This window comes from Athene cunicularia (assembly GCF_003259725.1).
Source record: "Athene cunicularia isolate RWA chromosome 6 unlocalized genomic scaffold, athCun1 chr6_part2, whole genome shotgun sequence".
Lineage (NCBI taxonomy): Eukaryota > Metazoa > Chordata > Aves > Strigiformes > Strigidae > Athene > Athene cunicularia.
This window is the reverse complement of record NW_020799106.1, coordinates 10581430-10604771: the sequence shown is the minus strand read 5'-3', so window position 1 is coordinate 10604771 and position 23342 is coordinate 10581430. Positions and strand designations below refer to the sequence as shown.

At 42.9% G+C, this 23342-nt stretch overlaps 1 protein-coding gene across 2 annotated transcripts; it reads right to left on the bottom strand.

Moving 5' to 3' along the window:
- Window positions 1-30: 30 nt before the first annotated feature.
- Window positions 31-22930, bottom strand: A1CF (APOBEC1 complementation factor). 2 transcript variants are annotated; one of them, XM_026851917.1, is made up of 11 exons: window positions 22832-22930; window positions 19567-19701; window positions 19248-19378; window positions 17582-17820; window positions 14229-14390; window positions 10702-10799; window positions 9523-9793; window positions 7877-8085; window positions 5458-5594; window positions 4691-4824; window positions 31-2355 (listed from the first exon to the last, which is right to left on the bottom strand). In XM_026851917.1, the coding sequence occupies exons 1-11, from the start codon at window positions 22928-22930 to the stop codon at window positions 2204-2206; spliced, it is 1767 nt and encodes a 588-aa protein (XP_026707718.1). In that variant the 3' UTR covers window positions 31-2203. The 2 variants fall into 2 exon arrangements, with proteins under 2 accessions (XP_026707718.1, XP_026707719.1); XM_026851918.1 differs by having other exon boundaries at window positions 7877-8061.
- Between the last annotated feature and the right edge of the window lie 412 nt (window positions 22931-23342).

Here is a 23342-nt window from a genome sequence, read left to right as displayed (position 1 = left end):
GATTACTCTAAAATTACAGTCGTGCTTCACAGAATTTAATCCCAGTTATAATTTCCTTGTAATGAATGATTAAGATGCCATTTTCACTTCATTCTGTTTAAACATACATGATTATCCTCCAATAAATGGATAGTGTGATTTTTTGCTACACTTCATAGTGTTAAAACTCTATACAATATTGTACTATGCGTACAAAAATAAGTGCTTCATGCACACACTTTTTAATACTGCTTCTTGCCCTTTTCTTTGACATCTTTCTGAATTTATATAAATAGCTGAAAAAGCTGACTAAAGTTACTGAACATGGAAAGAGAGAAACACTTTCTGCCAACGGCAGTCTTCTAGAGAGAGACACACACATGGATATGTTACTTGTTGGCAGTCAAACATGACTTAAAAGACATAGACAGAAGAGAAAATAGAGCCACGATACCCATAACACTTCGTTATTTTGCCCTCTGTGAACAAGTTTGTCATTTTCTGTGAAGTCTAGAGTGCCAAACAGCAACCACAGAGGGCTTGTAATACCTTGAAGATCACCCTAATGAGCTACTTTATAAATAGAAAGGGTCTAATAGTATCACAGACTATACAGCTTATGTGTTTTGTTCCATTCCTAGTGAAATCCCGTCAGCGGAAGCATGAGAATAGAAAACACTTAGCTCCTGGTAGTCAACACCTTGTCACAGACCGTTGTGCTTTGTACAGCTTTGGGGATGCACAGGAAAAACTCTGCTTGAAAGGCCTTGTATGGTACCACCTACATCATCTAGACTGGATGAAAACTTTGGGGCAAGTGCTGTTGGAATCAATGGACATCGTCAACACGGTTGTAAATTCTCCTGCCAAAAGGGTTTTTTCTGGCCCTGGATTGAACAAATTCATTTTTCTTAGTGTGTATTACTGTATAGGATATACTATATAGGATTAGTGTGTCTGCTGTTGTTACCTAACACTGGGCTTCTCCTATATCCCTAGAGCATCATTACTCCTGCCTCAATCTGATGGCAAAAACAAATGGATAATGCCCTCCTCCTGTAAACCAAAGGATGCTCTGAGAATTCCCAAAGCATTCAAACAATGCCAACACCAGTGCTCTCCAAAACAAGAGACACCTTTACTATTGCCATGAACATTCTTCCATTAAATTAATTTTTGCAAGAATCGCAGCAGCCAGGAGCCTTGCTTTAACGTGTAAAGCAGTATTGGTAGCCAGGCAGGGCTCTTTCCATCCTGTTGAAAATATTTCTTGTATATAATTTTATTCCTGTAGAGGCACCTATTTTTACTGGGCCATGTCTGTGAGCTCTTGTGCTCTAATGAAGTAGACAATTGGCCCTAATGAATAGCACTTTTCTGGTCCTCAACAGTAATAGTCATAGAAGTCTTCCTATCTTTCACTGAATTTGCCATTTGATGGGAGGTGAATTATTTGTTGGTTTGTGACATGTAGGTATGGCTGGGACATAGCCAAGTACGAGGGAAAACTGTTGAATGCTTGTCTCCTGCTTTGAAAATCAAATTTCAAGAACAGGGAAACTAGCCTGTTAGGCTGGGCAGACACATTTATGATAAATGTCTTCTTTGCTTGGCTGTGCCAGAAGGAATGTAAAAGCCTCTTGAGATGCCTGAACACATCCCCCCAGCACTGGTGACACGGGATGCTCGGAGGCAGTAAGAGGCAAACTGGAGATCTCCACGTGCCCAAAGGGCAGCCTTCCATTTTACCTGCTGCTCTGCCTGACTTGAGAAATTTTGTGGTGTATGGAGGAGAACTCCTGATGCACAGAGGGGCTTGCTGGACATACAACATCTTTCCCTGGTCCCACCTCACCATATCCATGGGACCAACTGTTTTCAGCGCAGGTTATTGCTTGTAAACACACACACAATGGTGTGTATGTATATATACATATATATATGTATGTATATACACACACCTGAGAACTACTAATTTTCTGGGCTGAGATTTTGCTTTCTAGTGTGAAAATCTGATTTTGAGTGATCTTTTTAAAATTTCTCCTTTTCTCTCCAGTATCCTGTTATGAAATTAAAGAACTACAATAATGAAACTCTGACTAAAATCTAACTTTAGGTGACAGATTAGTTTAAAATCATGAGGGTGTAAGAATTACCAGACTGAGAATTTTTTTGGTTTTTTTTTGTCTGTGCTCAATTTAAGGGAACACTATTAAAGACAGGATTAATATGCTCCATAACCATCACTGCGTGCAGCAACTGCGAAGGCGGGGTAGGCTTCATAGGCTCCGTACGTCGCTAAATCTTGTCCCATAGTCACCGCCTGTTTAAGCTGAGTGGCTGTGACAGTTGCAGCTGCATTAGCAATGGTGTATCCTGCAGGGGAAAGAAGGGGGAAAAAAATGCAGATTAATGAAAATATCCTCAAAACTCACCATAACCTGATAGTTTTTGATGGGAAGACTTTGCTGTCAATGGGAATGACATAAGGAGAAATGAGTTTGATAATAGGAATAATCAAATTAAATAGGTAATTTCTGTCATGCTTTTCTTTATGTTAAAGGTAATAAAAAAAAGGTGGAAAATCAGTGCATTTTCTCACCTGATATTTGTTAAACACACTGCTTGGAAAATGCTCCTCACTGTTGAATATTTTTTCCTTAGGCTTTGATTATTTCTGATCTAAGAGGGTATTAAGGGTTCTCTTTACACATCCACACACAACATGATGAGGGCAAGAAAATGGGGTAAAACAGGGGAAATCTGGGCAGGTTTCGTAGTGAAAATATGGCTCTGATACACTTCATGGTCAAAATACATGCAAGTCAGGACAGCCATGTTAGAGAAGGGAAACCCCCTTTATGCAACATTGGGGAGAAAATATTTAGTAAACTGGATTTTTTTCCCCATCAGTTCCTAGTGGAAACCGTGGTTTCAACACTTCAGAATTTTCCATGGGAGAATGTTAGCATTGCCGATTTAAAATGAATCACTGGGAAAACAAAAGCTTTTGGTACTGGTTTGTCTGAAAGCAGGGTATAGCAGCTTGTCAACCAGACCACAAGATGCTGTTGTGAAGGAAGCAAGCAGGAAACAAAGCCCAAGTTTGGGAAGAGCAGCTGGGGTACCCACTGGCCCTGCTGGGCCAGGCTCTGCTGCCAGACTACATCTCCCATGGTCCCAAATCTCCCACCAACCAGCTGGGCAATGGGTTTAACTCAAGGTCAGTCAAAGACAAGGTTCTCTCAGCACAAGGAATGGAGATACTGGTCAACACCAAGAGCACATTGCCTCATTGAAGGTGTTACCTTGGGGGAAAACACAAGAAATTCTCTATAATTTGGGTATTTTGGCCACACAGAGTATCTTCTTTGCATCAGCAAAGCGAGGTGCAATATTTCAACTGTGAATTGAGAAATCTGTCATTTAAAGCATTTCTGCCACCATCATAGGGGAAACGAGCTGCTACCTGTGCATGGCTTGAGCTGAGCTGGGCTTCAGCAAGCCCTGATCAAGGACCAGTGTGTGTTGCAGGCAGAACCTTTAATGTATGTCAATTTGTTGAGTTTCCAAGACAAATAAATAAGGGTGGATGAAAGAAAAAGGAGAGATTATAATTAAGCAGTAAGTGGAGACTGGATTCAATAAAGAGCCCATTTGGTTTCCACGCTGCGGAAGCCTGCACAAACCCAGACAAATTGATTTTTCTGTGGCTTTTGCGGACTCCTGTGGCAGGAAGCCGGATAGATATATTTTTTTTTTTAAATCCATCCTTGAGACACTCCAAACAACTCAGTAGTACTGACTAATGCATTCCTCATGTGCAGTTTGGCATGTGTTTCGCCCACTACATCAGAATAACCGTCATGCTGGAGAGCACAGTAAATGTAATTCCTGTGAGCTGGATTCCTGCTCCCAGTCTGTGTTTTCCATGATTTCTCAAGCTGTTTTGCACAGTTGCAAGACCTGTGGAGTATGAATTCCCAAACTGGAAAAAAAGCCTTCCAGTGGGGGTGTGAGAACTGGGATCAGATCCTAACTTTCACAGTTGTGTCATTTCTTTGGCAGATGAAATCAAAAGCGTTGGTTCAAAAGGAGCTGGGGTGCTGGGGGGACACATGGATGGACCATGAATCAATCAACCACACATCTTTGCAGTGAGGAAGATCTACTCCATCCTGGGTGGCATTGGCAGATTGCAACCAGCAGGTTCAGGTTGGGAACTCATTCCAGATGGGGCACTGGGGACACCAGTGATGGATCTTGCATCCTATCTGGGGCTCCCAGTTGAAGGGAGGCATCCACAAGCTGGCAGGAGTGGAGGGGAGGCACATACCTGGGATGGGACCCCGAGCAGTGGGGGATGCCCATCCTTGGACGCTGCCCCAACTCGCCTGGCCACAGCCCCAAGCATCTTGCTGTATATGCGGCACTGACCTTGCTGGGAGCAGGTTTGGAACAAATAACCCCCACCCTGGTACCTCCAGCCTGAGTTGCTCTATGGTATGTACACCGTAGTTCTGACATAGAAATAGATTACTATGTGGGCAATAAAGATATCATACACATAAGTAACATGAGTCAAGGTAGAGTCATGTGGGGGAGTACAGCCAGGTCTGTCCTCAGTGGCCAAAACCACGTTGACATTCTCAAGGAAGCAGCAGGAAAAACAATATCCCAGGAGATCTTTGCTGTACAGACCTTCCCATACCTGGAAAAGCTGGTGCTGCAGGAGGCACCTCTGCTCCCTCCATGGGAATCCCCAGCGTCTGAAGGGTGTATTCTGCTGCGTAGGTTTTGGCTTCATCAATATAGGCACTGAGCTTGGGTGGTGTGAAGGGATGTCTGTGAGCACAACAAAATGTTACCTTGTTTGGTTTTTTTTCTAGGACTTTCCTGAAAGATGTTTTGATGCACTCACAGATGGCATCATCCCACATATCAAACAGAAACATTATTTTACTGTGCTGATGCATTAACAAAAATACTCTCCTTGTTGTAGTCTGGTTTCTTTGCTGACTTTATTGGCCCTAAGTCTTATTTTGGACACAACATCATTTCAGAGCATGTGGTGCAAAAGAAAGCCTGCTGCAGTCTGGGTTTTTCTTTAAAATACACAGCAAACAATGTTTTAGGTCAGAAATGTTTTGAATCACATTTGGAGCTGAATTATCAGCATGTTCCTTCAAGCTGCTTTCTTTTTCCCACAAGAGCTATCGTATATTTTATTTTTGTACTTAAAAGCACCCTTCTGCCTGATTATTTCTGGCTTTCTGTAATCTTTGCATCACCACAGAGAGAGCACTAAACATGGAAGACATCACTATCAGTCTATTTTAGTGTGTGAAAGTTTTTCTCCCTAATATATATTAAAAAGGGGGAAATGGAGACCTGTGCAATTGTATTTTGAGGAGAGATGCTAGATAAAATGCCATAAAAAAAATCCTAAACCACAGAAAACCTCAAATAATTACGTACATGGTGGGGTTCTGGCTGGCGAGGGCAGGGATGGTGATTTTGTATAGGAAGAGCTGCCTTTGGTCTTGGCCAATTGCAGAGTGGAGGTGGTAAACAGGCTGTCCCCAGTTGTTTTTCTGGCAGATTTCTTCTAAGATCTAGAAGGGAGAAAAGGGATTTTTGCTTAGGTTAGTTGCTGTGCCTTCTCGCCCATCTCCAGCCTCTGCACTGGTCAGCTTCCTTCCCTCCAAAGGGTTTTCAGGGCTGTCATGGCAGCTTCCTCAAGGCTTAGCAAAAAAACCAACCGACTGGCAGGCAGGGTACAGTCACCTTGAGGTATAAGATTAATCTAAATATTTTATACTCTAAAAATCTGTTTAATTATTGAAGTTAATTAGTATCCCATTAAATCAGACATCTTTGTCCTTTTGCTGATTAGCTATTTTATTCTGTTATTGGTGTGGTTTGCTTTGAATTCTTCCCAGGAACATGCACTTCTATTTAACAGCGCTAAACCACTAGGGCTACATTCGTCTTCATGGCTCTGTTGCCTCCCTGGATTAGTGAGTTTTTTTTTTTTTTTTTTTTTTTTTTTTTAAAAAAAAAAAAAAAAAAAAAAGGAAAAGGGAAAAAAGGCTGTGTTTCCATCCAATTAATTACACAGGCTTCAATAAGCTATTTCTGCTTCTAGTTTGAAAGAGAAATGCTGAACCACATTGCCCCCAGCCTTAGCACAGCTTATTCCATGGTAATTGGGAATCATTGTCTGGAAACGCTCTTGCTTTGGCTTTGTATTTCTTTTTTTCTAATACACTGGGTATGCGCTGTCCCAAATGGGTTTGAACACAGCATGGTGTTCTCGTGACTCCCTGTGAGCAGTGTTCGGACCAGTTATTTTTTTCCAAGTAGCTCCACCAGACCTAACACTCAGCTGAGAAGATGTTAGGTCTTGGGGTTCTGTGGTGTTGGCCATGCTGCCAGCTGGGTCAGACTGGAGACCCCCAGGTGCCTCCAACCTGCATCTTTCTGTGGTCTACCTTATTTAAAATTTACGCTTATTTTTATTTGAAATTAAAATGTAAAATTTAAATGTCAGTGCTGCTTCTAATTTTGTAATTGTAGCTCCAACTGAAGTTTAGCACTTTGTGGTGAAAATAAATTAGTTCATTACATTTCCTGCTTATGGCAACCTGCTTGTTCCCTGCTGTCCCAAAGCCTTTATATGGTTGTCAGTTTTATAATGTTACATCAACATTTAAATCCCCAATAAGGCAGATCTACTTATTAACACCGAGCATCTCAGCTAGGCAGCAGGAAAAAAATCCATAATTTAAAGATGCTGCTAAAAAGTTCACTGGATGGGAGAGGCTGACCAAGGTGACAGGTATTAACGAAGCTGCCCTATTAATGAGGCTGTTGTGAAGCAAGCTGTAGTTTTTTAAGATCTGCTGTTGTGAAACAGTAGCAGTGAGGGGATTAGGCACCTCAGCTTCTGGGAAAATGTGCCCCAAAAAACTAGTGTTGCAAGTGCCTGGCACTGTACTGCTCTATTCAAAATACATGCAGTGGGGGTTTGTCATGGATGGGAAGAGGAAAAAATTAATTTCACCTGCCCTAAGGCAGTGAAGTGCTACTCAGGCTATTTCACCCCTCTTATATGCTGATAAAAGAGAGTAAGGGGACTGTGAAATTTTGCAGAGGGTGATGTAAAAATTATTTTCCAGTTTTCTGGGGTAGAACAGGATGTTTTCATAGACTTTGTCAAACCCAATGCTGTGGCAATTGAATTGTTAATAGGCAAAGATGTTCTTCAAAATCCAGGGTGAAGTTAGTTTCTCATGCTGTTTTGGATGATGTAAGGAGAAAGGAGTTGCCGTAAGAGCCAGACCCTCAGAAACTCAGGGAATTTGTTCTGTGTTTGTTCTCCTCAGCCCTCATCCATCCATCTGGATCCCAGTCCCCCACACACAACTGCATCATAAGGCTCCTTGAGCAACCAGAGCTTCTGTCCTGGGCTGGGTTGTGCAGGCAGTCATCACCTCTTTTCCCATAAATGATTTTAAAATGTACATTATTTTTCTATGTATGTGCATTCATTCCATGGTGAAGTGACGCATCCTGTTTATCAAACCCATTTGGGATGAGAATTTCTTTACCCTCAGTGCTTTTATGGAGTAACAGCCATAGCTGGTTTTCATCTTACACCCACAGGTGTTTATGAAAACTCTTCTCCAAGGGAGAGCAGCTGTTGTTCTCCAGCAAGGTGAGTGAGTATTGCAAGATGCAACTAGTGGTATTTTTTTTTAATGTCTTTTAAGATGTAAGAATGGATTTAGTTATCCGTCCCCAGTGCAGATTCAAGTAGGGGACCATTTTCCCAAAAGCATTTTAGGCAAATACAACCTCTGGCCGGGATATTGACCCTTTTTTGCGCATGTACCTGAGGAGCAAGTTTGATCCCTTGGGGCTTTAGCGTGACGTGATTCATCGGCGTGAGCTCCATTCCTGGCAAGAGGTCGTAGAGTTTATCCTCTCCCCTCTTTTCTCCTTTGAGCTGGTATCCGCGCCCCAGGCCCGTGTACGCCAGGTAGCCGCGACCTCCCAGTCCTCTAACTCCCGCAGCCCCTACAGGTACATTCATGTAAATTTCTAGGAATGTAAGAAGGCATTAAACTGAATCAAATCACCGGAAAAATTACCCTGATTCTTGCTGAAATGGAAAAGTTAGCCCCACTCATCAGGTTTGGGAAGATGGGCAGGAGCCCCCCATAGCCTGCTGCTGGGATAACCCAGGCTTGACATTGACACCCTTTCTTTTTGGCTCTTATGCTTGCACAGGTGAAGTTTTTCTGGAGGGAGCCCTACTTCTTTTTGACCCAGTTTCCATCTTCTCTCATCAGTTTTCATTTTGTGACACCTTTCTACTCAGATTTGTAGTTGAAAGGCAGAGAGGGGACAGCTGATATCACTTGCTACCCACCAGTGTAATTTCACTTTCTAGAAGAATCCAGAGTTTATACAATCCTTTGCTTATATGAACAAAAGTCTTATCTTTTCCCCTCCATTATGTTTCTGTCTTTCATCTGGGAACCCTACTTGGGAGCCTGGGGAGACTGCAAGGCAGTTGCATCTGTGCAGGCAAAAACATGGGGCCAGAAAGGGAAATTCCTGTTTCCCTGTCCCCTTCCTTGGGAAGGGGGAAAAATTGGCCAGGACAGTCCTTGCCAGCCCTATCAGGGTGCCATGCAGAGTCCCACATGCCATGGGACCTGGACGTGGGCTTGATGACACAAGATGACTGCCACAGGCATCATCTTTGGAAGGAAGATTTTTTTTTTTTTTTTTTCTCTAGCACCCAAGCTTACTTCAACACTTAGCAAACAATGCCTTCAATAATACCTAATCTGGGGGTACCGGAGCATGGGGGTTTCATTTGGTCCCAGGTGCAGTCACCCAGGATCAAAGGCAGAGCCCCAACAGAGTTCAGAAATACTCTGTGTTTTCATAGACTGCTTAGTACTAGGTTAAAGATCCCCTGAAAAGGAGTCCATCTCCCAGATCACACAATTAATGGCTTTCTTGATTTCAGTGCTGGTTCCCTGCCCTGCATCAGGGCAATGTGACGTTCTTGGGAAACTCCGTGGCTTTGGGTCAGAAAACATCAGGACTGGTAAAACTTTCCCTATGACCTTCAAAGCAAAGAGGAAATACAATGGAGAGCTGTGCTGGTGGCTGGTTGAGGAAGTTGGCTCTGAAGGGGGAAAGGAAAATTGTTTTGTTTGGTCTTCCCTACTGGGGCAAACCCAGGAGGATTTGTAATTTATTTACACTGGACTGAGGGCAATCCGGAAGCTCTTTCAGGCTTGCTCTGGGAAAATGGTTATATTTTCATGCCCTGCTTAGTCTGCTGGAAGATTACTACACCTTTCGGAAGGACTGAGTCTAAAAACGGTCTTCCATCCCTCTCTGAAAGAGGTCCAGCATCTAGGGCAAAGCCAACACCTTCAACATGAGTCTAGGGAGCAGCCACCCAAGTCCTGAAGGACATATGTTGCTAGAGTTGAGTATTGGTGTGACAGGAGTTACCTCGGATGGAGGGAGGTCGGATGATGCTCCTGTTGCTGATCCCCTTGGTGGTGGTGAAGTGGAGGTTGGGGATAGCCGCATAGGCTTGGGGTGCGTAGAAAACTGGGGCGCCCAGGTAGGTGGTGGCGGGGTCATACATGTGTCCGAAGGCGTAGGTGTATTCCCCTTGAAGCATGGTGCCTCTGCCACCTGTGCCCCGGGTGTATCTGATGTAGCTGTCTTTGTCGACGGGTTTGGCTAATGTCACCTCGATCGGGGACCCATCCAGCACCTTCACGTGGGGACAGAGCACAGGAGAAGCACAAGTGTAAGTCTCCAAGGGGCATGGGGGTTACCCTGTCTGGGGAGGCAGTTTCCCCACATGGTTTGCTAATGGGATAGCAAGATGGAGAAAACCACCCAAAAAAGCCAAAATCTCCCTCCCACAGGTGGAAGAAGGCACTGGCTGGGTGAAGGCTTAGGGTGTTGAGAGCACCCAGCCCTGACTGCAGCTGGGAGAGGCTCCTTAACTGAGTTAGCACAGTTGTGAAGCTTTCAGGCGGCTTCGCTTCCCTGCAAAGTAGCATGTAAGTCAGCAAGATTATATGTGCTCCTATGGAGAACAGCAGTAGCACTAAAAATAGGAGTGGGGTTAACACCTCTTCAGGAACAACTCTTGCATTACAGTGCTGTGAATTACATGCAGTGCAAGAAGTACTAAATACAGCAGCCTCCTTGCAAATCCGCATCTGAAATTGAAGCAGATGTTTTGGGTTGACCTTGTTTGTCCCGATTTGCCATTCACACATTGCCCTGCAAGTGTTTTTGTTGGCAGACATGGAACAAGGATGTGAGCACGAGCCAAGGGAACCCATAACCCCTCATTTGCTAGTCCTTGTTTTGGCTTTGCTCTGCTTTATTTTATTTATTTTTTCTTTTTTTTAATTTTTTTTTTTAAACAGTGAACTACAGTCTGAGCTGGGCAAACATTTAGCACAAATGCAAGAAGTCAAAATGAACAGTTTGTGTACATCAGAGCTGCTGAAAAATGAATTCAGGAGTATAAAAGCAGCCTTCAAAGAGAATATAAGGCTAACACCTGCAGCTTGTTTTTGTAGCTAATAAAGCAGGCAGCTTTGTTTCAGCTGTGTATAATACACTGCACATAAGCCCATGAATAAGCATTTACAGTAGCTTTACCTTTCCATTCAAGGCTTTCATAGCTTCCACTGCATATTCTCTTTTATTAAAGTGCACAAAGGCGTAGTCTCTGATTTTCTTTACTCTCTCTACTGCACCTGCAGAAAATGTTGCAATATTAGTTGGACGTGGGTATTAGTTGAAAAATACAGATCTGAAAGAGCAACCATGTTGGGTTATGAGCCTTTGGAGGGCAAAGGCTGACCAGTGGTAAAAGAACAAGAGGACAGTGTCTTCTTACCTCCTAGGATGTATATGCCATGGGAAAGCAAATATATCATGGTTGTAGTATTTCAAGGCAAACTAGAAGTATTTGGGGTCAGACACCAGTAAGTTTCTCATTGAACTGGAGTTGTTTTCTCCGTCCAAAATGCTCTGTTGGATGCTACCTTTGGTCTTGTGTCTCCCTTCTGGGACAGACTACCACAGCTGGATGGCCGAGCAGGACATGTGACAGCCCAGGATTTCATGAGCTACAGGCTAATGTCACCATGAGATCTCCATCTCCATAGTTTCATGTGTGCATCATACATGTTGCTCAGAGGCAGCTGCATGAAAGCTGATGCTTCTGACATAAAACAAGGAGGATCTTCTCTTATCCACCAACTCAGGATGTTCAGCAAGAATGAGTACCCAGTCCTGCCTGGGACACAGCAACCCTGGGCATGGGGATAGGCTGGGACCAACAGGGCAGCAGGTTTCTGTGTGAGTGGGGCACCCCTGGGACAGGGCCCCGGGTGGTGAGGGATCCCTGTCTCCAGGGATGCCCTGATTTGCTTTAACATGGCCCCATCAGCCTGCTGCAGCTGCCGTGTTGGCCCTGCTGGGAGTGGGGTCGAGCTGGAGACTCCCACCCTAGCGCCTCCATCTGCCTCTTTCTTACACCTCTGTAATTATCCCAGATAATTCAAATGCTTTTTGTTCTTCTCTTCTATGTCCATCCTCTACAGTTTCCCTTGTCAACTGCTCTGCTGCTGAGAACTTCTCAGCACTGAGATACTCAGCACTAATAAGTTTGTCTCCAGAATAACCACACTGGTCCTATTCCCCCCCCGTCACAAGATTTAGGCATCTGCCTTTTCTTCTCTAATTGTTCATCTTCCCTGCTCCTGTGGGTTGGGAAGCATATCATCTACCAGCCCAGCCACTGAAACTATAACACCCCCAAACATATCCTTTGGAAATATGGCTAAGGGAAGCTGAATGACTCTTCTGTTGGCTTTTTGCCCTTTAAAGCTGAACAGGTGCACAGGGAAATGTCATATTGCCGCAAAAAGCACTTACTTAAATAACTGCATGAGAAAATACATTTCTTTGGAGTTCAGGGGGAATCATTAGGAGCCCCAGCAGGCAAAATAAAGCCTGTCCCAACCTGTAACCTGAGCAGCCTGCATGTCTTCAAAATGACAGCAGAACAGTAAGTAGCATTTCACATCCTTCTGGGACTGGAGGGTGAATTTCTAAGCCTGAAGTTACCAGAGTTATATGCTGAATGCCTTGTTTACAAGTCAAGGCTTTAATGAGCTCTCAGTGTTTTGAAAATCCCCCTTCCGCCACCTTGAGAGTGCTCTTTGTTTCTGATCCTCGCCTGAGTCAAAACTGTTGCTTTTCCCTGCCTCTACCAGAGCAAAGCAATGTGATACCCACCCTCGGGTCATCTCCCCAGAGAGACCGTCCATGTGACATTGCAGGGGGAATATTGTCACCTTCAGTACATTTGGAGAGCACAACATTCCTGCTGAAAAATTTGCAAGGCATGAGGATTTTTTTGCCAAAATCTCTAGGGAGTAAGGGCAGGGCTTTTTAGTGAGACAAGTGATGCATATCTCTATAGAAGTCATCAGGCACTGAATCTGGCACAGATTTAAGGATGATGCTCATACTATATTCCAACCCGCGATGCATAAGCAGCATTCCTGGTAGTGTCTATGGAGCCTGTAGCGACATGGTAATTGCTTTGTCACAGGGACCTCTGGGTTGGAACTCCTTTGGTTAGGATCATTTTTTATTGGATGCTTTGTTATTGTCAAAATAGATTCTTAATGCCCTGGATCAAATGTACATTGAAATGCAGCACAACGAATAAGGCAGATAACCAGGGCAGGGATGTGAATAATTTCAGATACTTGCTGACTTTTTTGGTTGTAATCTCACTATAACTTAAACTACATTTGCTCTTCCCAAAGCTCAGGTTTTGCTGCTCTGATGCACATATTTTTGAAAGCATGGCACAGCTTAAAAAAAGACGTTCCTGACTTTATCCACAATAAATAAAGCTGTATATTTTTAAAAATAAAAGGAATTTCCAGCATGAGAAGTAAAAATGATAAAGTGAAAATTAAAGATGATACAGATCTTCTGTTGTTGTACTAGAAAACTTGTCGTAGGACCAAAGCAGTTGACTGTTACCAAAGTGCCAAAGTGGCATAAATGTGTTTCTGGGGAGTGAGAGCAGTTCAATATTCAGGAGCAAAACTGGATAAATAAAAGGAGAAAACAGTTAAGAGAGTGGGATGATACATATTTAACTCAGGGGTAAAATGGAATCTCTAACAGCTTGATGGTGGCCAAAATTATTAGCCAGAAACATTAGAAGGACAGAAGAGACTCATAAGGAAACCTCCTAAAGACCTTTGCCTTGCAGCCTAGTACAAAAAAAAGAAATGTATAGAGCAGCAATGAAGAGTTAGTGAAGAAAAAAATTAAGCTCTGTAGTGTATTTTTTAAAATTAATAGAAGGAAGTTAATAGGAATGAGATGAAAGACGATCTCACATTGCCAGGCATAAGTTTCTAAGGCCTAGTGAACTGTGTGGCTTGGAGAGCTGCAGAAACAGGTTATTTTTACTTTGCTGGTTTTGGGTAGAATTTCCTAAACCTGGAGCAACTCAGAAGTAAAATCTCTTTTGAAAGCCAGCAGGATTTTTATTCCCCACCAAATCTACTTGTTTTTTGAAAAATCTCACCCTACGTGCATGTAATACACGGCAAGAAATACTGTCACATTCTGTGTTAAATGATAAGCATTGGTTATCCACAAATTTTCAGAAAAATCTGGGGGATATTGTATGAAAATGATAGAATTCAGAATTTAAATAGATTAGATAGAAAGTATTTGTATTAACGCTCTCTATTTCTAACATCATCCCTTGCAATAGAAGAATGCTGAAATCACCCCATTGTTTCACCAACTATCTCTTTTTAAGAAAGATCGAAATGATTCAAAATCATTTTTACGACACAGGCATCCCCATGTAACATTTTGGATCCCTTTCTGTTACCAATCATCCTAAAAAGGTTAGTAGTGATGTTAGCTGGAAATTAAGCAGCCCTTAATGGAATGCCATGATGTGCATTTTGGGTGGGCCTCTTCAGCCTAATGATGTTTTTTGTGGCATCACACATGAACATTTCACAGTGAAAAAGCAGTTATTTTTATCTCTTCTTTTGGCATTTTATGAATGGAGAAATATTTCCATTTGCAGTAGCAGTACTTATTTAGGAGCTACAGCGTCAATGGATTCCTACCTGGTTTGATGTTGAACTCCTTTTCTATGGTCTCTTCAGTGGTGGAGAGCATGAGGTTCCTCACATAAAGAATTTTTACCGATGACATGGTGTCTTCGTCCACCTCTACTTCTGGTTCTGCCCAGTCAACGGCGATAGGATGTCCCCACAGCTGGATCCTTCCTTTAAAGGAATTGGCATGGTCAGCGTCAGACAGGCTTTGTTTCCTCTCACTTCTGCTCAGAGACTATTTCAGGTGCAGTATGAACAGCAGAACAGGCCAGTTCTACAAACAGGGCTGAAATAAGCCTTTCTAGCTCAAAGCACGGCTGCCTCATTAACGCAGTTCCAAAAGCAGATGGTCACACTTTGAGTGTCCTCCCGCTAATACCTTAGATGCCTGCAGAAATGCAGAATTAAAGAAGTGAAAATATGGCATGATTCACTAATGTCTGCATTCCCCAGAGTGCTCTCTAAAGGGAAATATTTTAATGAACTGATAAAAATCCCTCTTGGCTGTGAAAGTTTCATTCCCTAGATAATAGGAAAGGGATCCAGAAGTCCCAACTGGATTAAATGAAATGGTAAAATCAAGGATGTCTCTGCATGCAAGTATTTGAAGTTGTATGGTCCCCACTGGGTGGAGTTGCAGCAGAAATAGTATAAAGGAGGGGAACAAAAAGTAACAAGGCATAAAACAGACTGTGGGTGTGGAGGAGAAGCCCATGGGCTCTGGATCTAGATGCTATGGGGCAGAGAACAAAAAGAGCAAATAAAGAGGCAGTTAAAGGCAATCTTGTCATGTTATCACGCTAAGTCCGTAACTATTTTCACTGAGTCACCTAATCTGTTAGGTAATTGATTAGTCAGATAGTGATGTTTAATATGTAATGAAAACAGACTGCCACAACCTGGTCTCAAAGCTGTGGGAATCACAGTGATGAGCAGCAGGGCACCAGGTAAGGAAGAGGGACCTCTACAGAGTGATGGTTTCTAAACCTCCTGTCTTCTCCAGACAGCAATGATACCTCTTTCATCCTCTTTTTCTTCCCTGTCCCTTCTGCACAGCTTGTAGGGAGATCTTCTCCCCTTTTCTCTTCAGGAGTAATTGAAATCTGGCCACCCACTAATATCCAGAGCCCCAAATTTCATGCACTCTATCTGTGACCCACTTTTTCTCCAGCAATTTTAATCAGCTCAGCAGCTAGTTGTTTGGAAGTACATTAGGGACCATTTTCTGTCTTAGCAGCATGGAAAGTGCTAGATATTCCTTCCAAATAATGAAATAAAATGTCTACCTCCTCTGCAAATGCCCCCCAAAGAGTAAGTGGGTATTTCTGTGTATTTTATTTCTTTCTCTCTGATATTTAGGACATGGAGGTTGGGTCTTCCAAGGCCTTAATTATGCTAAAACCTGGAAGAAACCCAGGAATACCTATGCTGATAGAGGGGAAATGAGAATCCTGCAAAACATCTTTGGAAAGATCTAAAAAAAGGCATTCTGTCTTGCATCACTGCTTGGGTAACCTATCTAAGATGGTATGGGAGCTCCAAAATAGAGAAAATTAGAGGGTGAAGGTGGAATTTGGAGAGCTGTTCTTCTACACTGGAATTGAAAATTAACAAACAAAATGGAAAGAGACTGGTCTCTGCTAGGAAGGCTCATGAGTGAGCTGGGATTTGTGGAGTGAGGTTGGGCTGATGTTCAGCTATCAGCACTGCCCAGCCTGAATTGGGCTGTTATGACTAGAAATACAAAGATGGCTGTTAATGGCAGGCAGCTGAAATGAAAGGCTGTGTGCCCCTTTCCGAATTGCCATTTTCTGTTCAATAGTGGAAATAATGACCTGGTTGTATTGCAGCAAAGATCTAAGCCTGGTGTCTGCACTAGCCTCTTGCTAAAACCCAGTCTTCTTCCACCCTCTCATTTAACCAGGAGTCAGGACAAAGCATCTTTCTTTTTGAGCATTTCTGTGTCTTCTACAAAGCTCCCTCCATGAGCAGTGAGGTTCAGAGTAAAGGAAATGTCTTGATAATGATATTCAATCTCACATTCATACAATGCATCAGGTGGAGACAGATTCAGTTCTGGCTTGAAAGTTTTTTCAAGTTCCTCCTGTATGTTTGCAACATCAGAAGACTCTGGCTCCTGCTCAGGCCTTTGAAATTCCACAAACTGTTTACTGAGATGTCCCTAAATTGGAAATCACTAGTGTATTGCACATGTCTGTTCAGGGCTACGTGCTTGTTCCATCTGTCTCACTGTCTTTGCTCAGGATTTCAAATGCTCCACTCCCTCAAGGCTGCCGTCGGCAGCTGTGGCTGTGCCTGCTCCTTCCTTCGTTCTCGATATAGAAACCATGGAAAAGTTGTGCTGAAGCACAGACCAGCTGAATGTGCTCCTGCAATCAGGGAGATGCTCAACTGATGGAGAAAGTGCAGAATAAAAGGAAAAATAGTCAGCATGAGATATCCCATAATAACTAGGTGTATTTAGTGCTCAAAATCATGCTTGATTTTTTTACGATAATAAAAAAGGATTTAAATTACTCAGGGTATTTCATGGGTTGTAGTATAGAAAGAGTGAAAGAAGACTGGTGGGTTATGAACAAGTCTCAAAACAGGTTTGTTAGATTCTTTCACCAGCAAGTGACCTGGGTTCAAGAAAGCACTACAGGAGCTGCTGAGCATAAGAAAGCGTGAGGAAACTGGTGAAATCACTGCAAATGCACTTCATGTGTAGTGAGCCCTTCATCTGACACCTGCCCACCTCTCTTTACTTCACAATGGTCTTTGAATGTCCCCCAGTGCCAAATTGCATAGACTTATTCTTGACATTGTTTAAATCCTAATGTTTAAATTCCTAATTTGAAGTTTTCTTCCCACACAGAAAATATCCATTTTTAGGAATATCCTCAAGACTGTATATGATTTTGGATGCTTTCCTGAGTGATTCTCTCTGATAGGCCATAACTGAGGCTATATTTTATATATAATTGAAGATAACCACAGCATAATACATATCCTACAACAGAGCTCTGTAGATACACACAGCTAAATTCATCTAGCTGTATTTTTAATAAATTCAACCTTCTAAATGAAGAGCATGGGTAATGATCAGGGTGCTACATCAGGATCTGTGGTGAATCACTCACCTTGCACCCCAGAGCCAGGGTGACTCCATCAGCCAGCCATGGTGTACTGGGGTCCCTCTGCTCTGATTGTCTCTAGCAGCCGAGAGGAGAAAACCCAGCAATGTTCGCTTCCTTGGGTACCTGGGCCCTCTGGACACCTCAGTCTCACTGCAGTGCAACATGTCCATAGGTGACCCCTGCGACGAAGCCATCCCTACCACCCTCACCATCTCTACTAACCTGGGAGCAATTTTCTCCTGGCCATGGCTGCTGCCCGATGGCTTTCATATTCTACAAAAGCAAAACCCCGGTTTTTGGTTTTATCAGCTGCACTAGGGTAGACAATGACATCCACAACTCCGTCCGTGACTTTCTTCATCTCTGCTAAAATTTCCTCCCTCTTCTTCATTTTAGGGATCCCTCCCACAAACAGGCGGCAGTTGTCCACGCTGGCACAGACCCCGAGGAGACGACCGTTCCTGAGTATAAACAACATTGATGGTTTGTCAGAAGTCAGGATCAGTTCTCAAAGAGAGGAAAAAATTAAAATAAACCCCCATTTTGTCCCAAAACACAAGGCCAAACACAAGGTCTTGTGCTCCTGTGGCATGTGCTCTTTGGGATATTCAGGTAGTCTTGCTCAATACAGAAGCTAAGATGAAGGCTACCGCTGCTAATTTTGACACCAAAGTAGTTGAAATGAAAGATTTGAGATCAAGAAGAAACCAAAGCCAAATTCTGCTTTTCCTTTCTGGGACTCTCGCTTTTGTTATTTAAAAAAATGGCTGCTACCAGGCAACTGTACCTACCACCTATGGTCACAGCAGTGACTCTTGTGTTGCCACCACTGTAAGCCAGGATTTGTTGTGTTCACTTGTCACTTCCCAGTCACCATTGTCCCTCATGACTGAGGTTTAGGAGAAAGAAAATCCCTTGTCATAGAGAGATATGATTTGGGGTTCACTGATTGGTCTGTTGTGCAGACATACACTTCGCTCACCAATTCATGGTCCAGATACATCTTGTGGTCTTCAGAAGTTAAAAACTTTAGAAGAGTCTTTGGAACAAGGGAAGTAAACAGAGGAGGTGGAGGTGGACAAAGCCTACTCTTTAAGACTGTCCAGTCTCTGATACAAACCATTTTTAAGCCCTCCCTGTGTGCCTTGTGAGCTGCTCATCCTTGGGGTTGCTAGTAAACCAATTCACAACCCATCTTTTTTTATTAAAAACAAACCCAAAAGCCATAAAATTACCACAATGGTTTATCTCTAAATGCTTCTAAGCAAAGGTATCTACTCATCCCACTCTAAACTGGAAAAAAACATTGTGTGGTTGAAATCAAAACAAAACATGTTGATGGGCCCATATGTTGTTGATTTCTGGGTGTTTTGTTCCTAATTTTTAGTCACAAACACGAGGGCTGTTTTTGTTCCTATCTATTAGGAAAAGTCACTGGTTTGCCAATTTGTTTCCATCCTATTTCACCATTTTTTACAATCTGTCTCCCAGAACATATCTGCAGTATAGGTCATGAGAGAGACTGTGAATAGGAATAAATCAACCTAAAACAGCTGAGAGAGGAACATGAAATAGACAGCAATGGTTAAGTGAAAGTAAATTTGGTCCAAAGCAAAATATTTTTTCCAATGTTCTGGTAGATTTTTTTTTTTTTTTTGATAAGGAAGAACTTTCCTGCAAAAGATTTTGGCTCTGATGAGTCCTACATAATACCTTTATACTACAGCATAAAGCAATGACTGCAAAGGGAGTCAAGAGGTGCTTTCCTCTTAAAGCTTAGGTATCTAAATAATCTCCCGTTGGGTTACAAGGAAAAATATGCCTTGCATAACAAAATAGATTAATACATATTATTCAAATTTGATGCAAAGGTGTTTGCCACGCTTACCTAATTTCATAATTATTGAGTTGCTTTATTGCATTCTTCGCCTCCTGTTTATTTGAGAAGGTCACAAAGGCATAGCCCCTGTTGTTGCCATTAAAGTCCATCATCATTCTCATTTCATAGATTTTGCCAATCTGCAAATAGAAAGAAAAAGGTTTGTCAGCAAGGTGGGAAGTGTTTAAACAAGACCAGCCGCTTCCTTGACTATATCATGTCAGAGTTCCACCAGTAGTGTGGGCCAAACCATCCCCAGTTCAGCCTTGAAATGTAGCTTTGATCATCACTAACCTCTGCAGTACAACTACCCACCATAAAGTCTTACTTTTTCACATAGTGGTACAAGTTCATCTTCAAAGAGGTCTCGGGGCAGTTTCCCAATAAAGATCTCACACCCCCTCTCTGGCGGAGGGCCATCCCAGCCAGGTGGTGGGCCTCCATACTTCCTCTGCCCATTTTCCTGCCATGAGAAAAATGAAAGAATGGTTTAGATACAGATTTTAAATGTGGATGTAATCAACCCCTTCCCAGAGAATGAGACTTTAGACACACTTCATTACCAGTGGGCTGGAGGCACACACTCTCTTTCCTTTCAGGAAGCAGCTCTTTACAGTCTTGCCAGAGAAAACATTGTGAGCACTGGCTGCCCTGCTGCCATATCTGTACTGAAATGCTTTGATAACCCAGTTAGTATGCTGAGTGATGGACTGGAGAAGGGTCTAGTTTGTACTAGTTGGGTTTTGCTAAGGAACATGCAGCAGTGTATTCTCTGCAACGCAATTGCTACTTCAGATGTCCAAGACGGTCAAATACCTCCTTGGAAAATGTAGGTCTTCTTGTCTATGGGTCTGTGTATTAGTTGTGGGCTGCACACTATAACACTTGCAAAATTTATAACTTGTCATGATTCTTCATCCAATCACAAACATTTATTAGCAATAATATTGCCTCATTTTAGTAATTGATGGAGAGCTTCCTACTCTACAGACCAAAGAAAAGATACTGGTAGGATCATATTAGAAAGCAGAAGGATTTTCCGAAAGCAAGAGGCATTTGGACCTCAGAAAGTGCTAACATAGGGGGAAAACTGGAGACAAAGGTAGAAATTTGGAAACGTGGACACAGTGAAAGGGGTCAGCCAGGCAGTCTGAAGCATCATGGACAGCAGGTGATGCTGGAGCTGCTCAGCGCCCTTGGAAAAAGACTTTTGTGCCAGCAGCTGGGCTTAGCATGAGACATGGTGAGGACCTGGGCCTGGAGGTGGGTATGGAGAAATGGTGCATCCCAAAGTCCACCCTTTCCTGTACCCAGGAGTGGTGAAGACCTTTCTCTGTGCTGGGTGTTTTCAAGGAATCCCAGCATGGGAGGAGGTCTGGGCAAAGGAGAAGACAGAAGCAGCCCCACAGGGGGGACAGAGGAAGGCCATCCATGGTGGGAGGCCATGTGAGGGACAAAAGATGATGCCTACGTACCCAAGAGATTCTTTAGGCAAGGAGCATGTCTTGGCCCCGAATAATATTCAAAGATGTGAAGACCAGCCAGTATTTTCTTTTTGCTATATTTTTACTAGGTGAGTGTGTTCTCTCCTATTTTTTACCTTCCTTCCTTCCTTCCTTCCTTCCTTCCTTCCTTCCTTCCTTCCTTCCTCCCTCCCTCCCTCCATCTCCTCCCTCTCCTCCCTCTCCTCCCTCTCCTGTTCTGCAGCAATGTGCTGCTTCCAGAGGAGCTTGGATTCTGTTAATTTTTCTATTTCTGGCTCTCTGATAATTTCTGTAGTCATTTCCCACTCTGGGATTATTCCAGGCAAGTGAATGCCTGTACGGCTGACCTAAGAGGAAGGCCTAAAGCACATAAGCAAACAGGTATCTTTGCAGGAAACTATGAACATACCACAAGTTCTTTCAGTTTTCCTGAGCTTATAACAGGCCCTGAATTATCCATGCTCATTCCTGTTTTGCAAATGTTTCCAGCATAGTGATGGAATCACAGGGACATTTGAATTTATGAATGAATTGTTATAGCAAATCTAACGGGAAGACAATGATGTTTCAGGCTATTTTTCTGCATCCAGTTTGGCTGAACTGAGCATGTTGCTGACTTGGGATTTTTCTGTCTCTCTTCATTTGTTAGATGAAGACAAAAAGTGATGGTTGTGTTTTGTGTTGTTGCAGTCATCTGCAGTCTTCACTGGCATGGCAGCTGGAGGAATGCTGAGCTCATCAATAATAGTCTGAAAATGGTCAGAGGAGTCTTACTGTCCCACTTTAAGCCAAATGAGAGACAGTCAAAAACAGGTTTTGGTTTTTGTTTTTTGTTTTTTTTTTTCATTTTGTCAATGTCTATGGGAGCTGGTGTGTGAGGAGACACAGCAAGAAAAAGGTCTTCCCTCAATCTGCAGTGGTTTCATTTGTGGCTTGAAGGCAGCATCTCAACAAACTCATCTTGTCAAGGTGTCTGGAGGGAAGGACTTCATCATCTGCTTCACAAACCCTGACGTGCATTGAGGAATAAGGTGTTTGGCTGCACCAATAGATACGTTGGAAGAAAAGCCCAAAGAGACATGGAAGAGGAAATTAAGAGAGGGGAAAAAAAAACAAAAAACCCAAGCTTGGAATGGAAAAGGTAGGGAGGAAGACGTTGGGATGTATGTGTGGGCTGGGGGTTGAAATCTGTGCTTTAGGAATTAGCTATAGCTAATTAGCTATAGACTGGGATAAAGAAATCCACAGTAAATATAAAACATATAGAAGTTATTTATCTTCTGGGTCAGGTTCAGCAGAAAGCCTCCTCAAGGGCAACAAACCCTCCTGCTGGCCTGGCCCTGAGGGGCACACTGGATTAAGGTCTATCGGAAAACACTTTTTCCCAGGAGTCTCAGTTTTTGCTTTGGGCTGTTATGCCCTCTAGTGCTATGCAAAGCAAGGCAAAGTTCAAGGCAGTGACCTGCCTAAACTTCAGTGTTTTCAGTTACTTCTTCCAGGACAAAATGTCACCCATATTAGTGACCAATGCTTTCAAAAAATTAGTTTGTTTTGCTCATGCTAATTGAGAAAGACTTCTTCAGATGGCTTTTGAAGCACATGTCCAGTCTCCACCTGCCCTAACTAAAAGAGCCTGTGCACTTGGAGACCTTGAAGACTAAACTGAGAGCAAAGCCTTGGTATTTGGGTGCGAGGATCTGTACAAAAGGCAGATCTGGTGGTGACTTCCTATGGCCAACTCTGGACCTACATTCTTCTGAAACTTCGTTTAGTGCGTTTTCTTTGCTATGCTACCACCGCAGCCATAGCTTTGAGGCACCAATCCCAACCTTTCCCAACGTTATTTCCCAGCAGTTTTCAGGGCTTTTTTCCACTCTTATCATAATTTAGCATGGGCAAAAGAATTCCTAGAGGAATAAGATCCTGCTTCTTAAAATATATCACCTACTACATGTAGTTATGTGTGGCACATATGTTACAGACAGAGAAAAGAATAATGAGCAAGGGGTGCTTCATGTATACAGATGCACTGCTCAAGCCCCCGATGAAATGCAGCACTTCAGGATGAAGCCAGACACTGCACACAAAAGGACGTGACTGAGTTCCTACCTGGATCAAATTATATCCCGTTCGCTGAATTAACGCACGGAGCGCGGCTTCTTTCTGTGTGCCGGTCAATCCATCCCCGGATTTGTGATTTGATTCCATTGTGAGTGATTATCAGCAAAAAATCAGGTTAATTAGGGGTGCTCACTGCAATCAAATTTAAGATAAATTAAATAAATTAATACAGCTAGGAGGAGAAATTCAGCGCTCCTGAGAAAGTTAACAGAATCATTCTTCCTAAATCAGTTATTTTGAGATCAAAACAAAACAAAACACCAGAGACTGTAGAAAAAGCAAAAAGATCCCCCTCATGTTGCATGAAAATAAATAATATTTAAACCTACAGATTTTGGACAGCATTCGGTTGAGATGCAGAGAGATATCGTAACATATCAATGCACTTGTCTTAGGAGGTAAACACATGTAAGATGCCTAGTCCTGTGCTGAGTACATGATGAGTTACTTCATGCCAAGAGCAAAGCCAGTCACCTCCTTGGGTCCTCATAGCCAGGGC

Excerpts from the sequence above, each read along its gene's own strand:
- A1CF (XM_026851917.1), bottom strand. The coding sequence starts at position 22,930 with ATGGAATCAAATCACAAATCCGGGGATGGATTGACCGGCACACAGAAA. Across the intron at positions 14,391-17,581 it reads CAGGAGAAAATTGCTCCCAG|GAAGGATCCAGCTGTGGGGA; the intron begins GTTAGTAGAGAT and ends ATTCCTTTAAAG. Across the intron at positions 4,825-5,457 it reads GCCAGCCAGAACCCCACCAT|ACATCCCTTCACACCACCCA; the intron begins GTACGTAATTAT and ends TTGTGCTCACAG.